Raw genomic sequence first — 3029 nt, forward strand, 5'->3', positions numbered from 1 at the left:
GAGTAGTTGCAAGGAGGCTCAGCTCTTCATGGCTTTCCATCCTAATCCTTTTTTCACTCATATCCCAGGTCACTAATTTATTAATATTTTTTTTTGTGTGTGTATATATATTAACATCAATTAAACGTAACAAGATGGATCTTTTATCAAATGTATTTAACTTTAAACCAATTTATATACTTGAGATCTTTAAAAATGTAATCATATTCCACTTTCTTTCAAGATAGCTACAAAGAAACAGAGCAGCACCATTCTTTTGGTTTATATAGTCAAAATGATAAATATATGTTGTTGATTTTCATGTGAAGGGATTTGCACACATGATCTGGGGTTTGCTACAGTTGCTGCTATTACATCTAAAATCAGTTATGATGAACACAACCATGAGCATTGGCGACCCTAGCAAGCATGCATCTACGTATTTCGTGTTGAGTGTCTGTTGGTGGTGAAATTAGTTGTGAGCATGCCGATAAGTAAATATGTACTTGCCCTTGGAGGTTGAGCATTGAACCAGGGACCACTGTTACTGTCAAAACTCATAGAATCCCCTTGTAAATTAAACATGTGATTTAAGATCTTGATTGTTAAACTACTTTACAATAATACTACTATTTATGATCAAACAGATGGTTACTGAAATGCTTGCACAGACCATACCTTAAAGCAAATCCCAATCCTGGTTTAAAGGAAGCATCAAAAATCAAAAGATACATAAGGTAAAAATAGAAAAAGAAGACATCCAAAAATTGGAAAAACAAATGTAGTAGAGCCATTCTAGTGTGTGTTGACTGGAAGACTTTTTGGCTTGCACACCAGAATTTGGAAAAAGAAAAACAAACGTTTCCAGGTTAGTTGACTGGAACCCCTTTTCGCGTATAACGCACCATAACCTTGCCTTTGACACCAACAACCATCGCGTTCCAGTCGGTTTCTGGAAAAGGAGAGATCAATTCCAACTCAAAGTTTCTCAACAAATGGCTCCATATTGCTTTTATCTGCAGATAAGCAAAGGGTTCACCAAGACATCCATGTCTGCCACCACCAAAAGATATATATGAGAATGCTCCTGCTGCCTTGTCTTCCTCTCTATCAGCATCAAATCTTTCTGGGTCGTAGGTGTCTGGATCCTTGTAGATGTGTGGGAGTCGATTTGCAAAGGCAGGAGATGTGGCAACTATGTGCCCCTTTGGAATGTCATACTCTCTCCCTTCCTTGGTTGTCACACTGAAATCGCTGTGTGAGCTACGCAGAAGCATGATTAGAGGTGGATGAAGTCTCAAAGCTTCCTTTATGCATCTGTACAACACTTCCATCTCTGACAATATGTCATGATCAACCTTGTTACCATGCTTTTCCATCAGCTTCTTTTGCTCATCAACCACCGCAGACATGTACTTGTTGTTGGCTAGTAGGTATGCTCCCGTCCATGTTGAGGTGATTGAACTTGTATGCTGCCCTGCAAACAGAGCAGCAATCAGAAGTCCAGTGACCTCAGATTCGGTTGTTGGCCGACCATTTTTGTACTTGGACTCAATAAAGCATTGCAACATGTCATTCTCTGACTTGCCAGTTTGTTTACGGGCAGCTATGATGCTTGCAAAGATTTCTGCAAGCTTCTTGCGGGCTTGGTCACGACGACGGTGGGCTGGGATGGGCAGATAAGGAAATATCACACTGATAGGGAGCATGCCATTGTCAAGGTCATGGAAGAGGGCCGACACATCATCAAAGAGCTTGTTACGAACTTCTTCACCCAATAGACATCTACTGGCTGTGAGGATGATTAGGTGCTCTAGTTCATATTTTAGGTCCACTTCACCATTATCCCCCCATTTGGAGAAATATTCCTGCACATTGCCAACCATTTACAACCATGATCAAAAGAAATACAGCACAAATAAATATGCTTAAATCTTCTGGGCATTTTTTTTTCCTTAAGAAAATTAATTAATTATCCATGTGTTCTTTTTCTTTCTGTTTTTAGGTTAATAAGAGAAAAAGAGCAGTCACACATATAAGAGGGAGAAGGCTCTAGAAAGTAGAAATAACTTGGAGAAAGTAAAGTCTGTCAAGTAGCAACACCATTTCATTAACATTACTAGATCATTAGTGGATTTGTGAAATCAGTGAGTCTTGAATGCAAGATATTAATAATAGTAGATCAACAATACATAATGAACAATTGAAAAACACAAAATTGCATGATTGAAAAGAAAGAAACTAGGAAAAAGAAAATATAATACCTCAGCTTCAGTAACCATCTGATCCACATACCCCTTAAGTTTAGTGACTCTGAGAGACTCGGTAAAGAACCTAAACTGTTCCTGCCTTACTGAATAATCCACATCGAAAACAACGCCGGGCCCAAAAGTTGGCACATTGAACTGGTAGACCTCTTGCTGGCTGAGATCCGACTCCGAAGCCTTAAAGAAGTGGGCTGAAACTTCGGGTCCGATCAAGAAAGTGATGTTCTTGTTCAACAAATTTAGCGTGAAAACGCTCCCTAGCTTAGGGTACTCTTGCTTCAGCATTATTACCGGTCCTTTCAAGAAGCGGAGCAATCCACCTACCAACGGCCACGCTTTGACCAGCGGCGGCAATCGTTTACGGGATCTGGGGATTAAGAAGGCGGATATGATTTTGGCGGCGAAGAGAGTGGCGATGAGGAGGACGGCTACATTCAGGAACTTGCTGTTTACTTCCATCATGCGATTTGAATTGAATAGAGATCTGAAGATCAGGGTTGGTTAACCCTAGAAGAAAGAAACCCTTTTCCGGAATGGTATTCAAAAAGAGGTTGTGATGTGTGAAACGCAGCCAAGAACAACACCCCTAGGTACCGAGTGGCCTACATCTAATCCAATAAGTATTACAACACTTGCAATTTTTCATATTACAAAATCTTATCATAAAATAAAAAATATTGGGTTTATAACGTTTAACAAGTCACGTTACTTTATTGTCATTAATATGTTAATAACCAAGTACTTTATTTGATAAAAATGAAAACAAAGATCGAGAGTCTTAAT

At 39.3% G+C, this 3029-nt stretch overlaps 1 protein-coding gene across 1 annotated transcript; it reads right to left on the minus strand.

Moving 5' to 3' along the window:
• Nucleotides 1-630: 630 nt before the first annotated feature.
• LOC112502448 (sterol 14-demethylase-like) lies at nt 631-2808 on the minus strand. Its single transcript, XM_025106355.1, has 2 exons — nt 2244-2808; nt 631-1847 (listed from the first exon to the last, which is right to left on the minus strand). The coding sequence occupies exons 1-2, from the start codon at nt 2706-2708 to the stop codon at nt 849-851; spliced, it is 1464 nt and encodes a 487-aa protein (XP_024962123.1). The 5' UTR covers nt 2709-2808; the 3' UTR covers nt 631-848.
• Between the last annotated feature and the right edge of the window lie 221 nt (nt 2809-3029).

Source organism: Cynara cardunculus, unplaced genomic scaffold (genome assembly GCF_001531365.2).
Source record: "Cynara cardunculus var. scolymus isolate 2C unplaced genomic scaffold, CcrdV1 Un_Scaffold_1441, whole genome shotgun sequence".
NCBI classification, from domain to species: Eukaryota; Viridiplantae; Streptophyta; class Magnoliopsida; order Asterales; family Asteraceae; genus Cynara; species Cynara cardunculus.

Bases quoted from the DNA above. Each gene is read 5' to 3' on its own strand.
- LOC112502448 (XM_025106355.1), bottom strand. From the start codon at position 2,708: ATGATGGAAGTAAACAGCAAGTTCCTGAATGTAGCCGTCCTCCTCATC. The intron at 1,848-2,243 runs GTATTATATTTT...GGCAATGTGCAG, and splicing joins AGATGGTTACTGAAGCTGAG to GAATATTTCTCCAAATGGGG.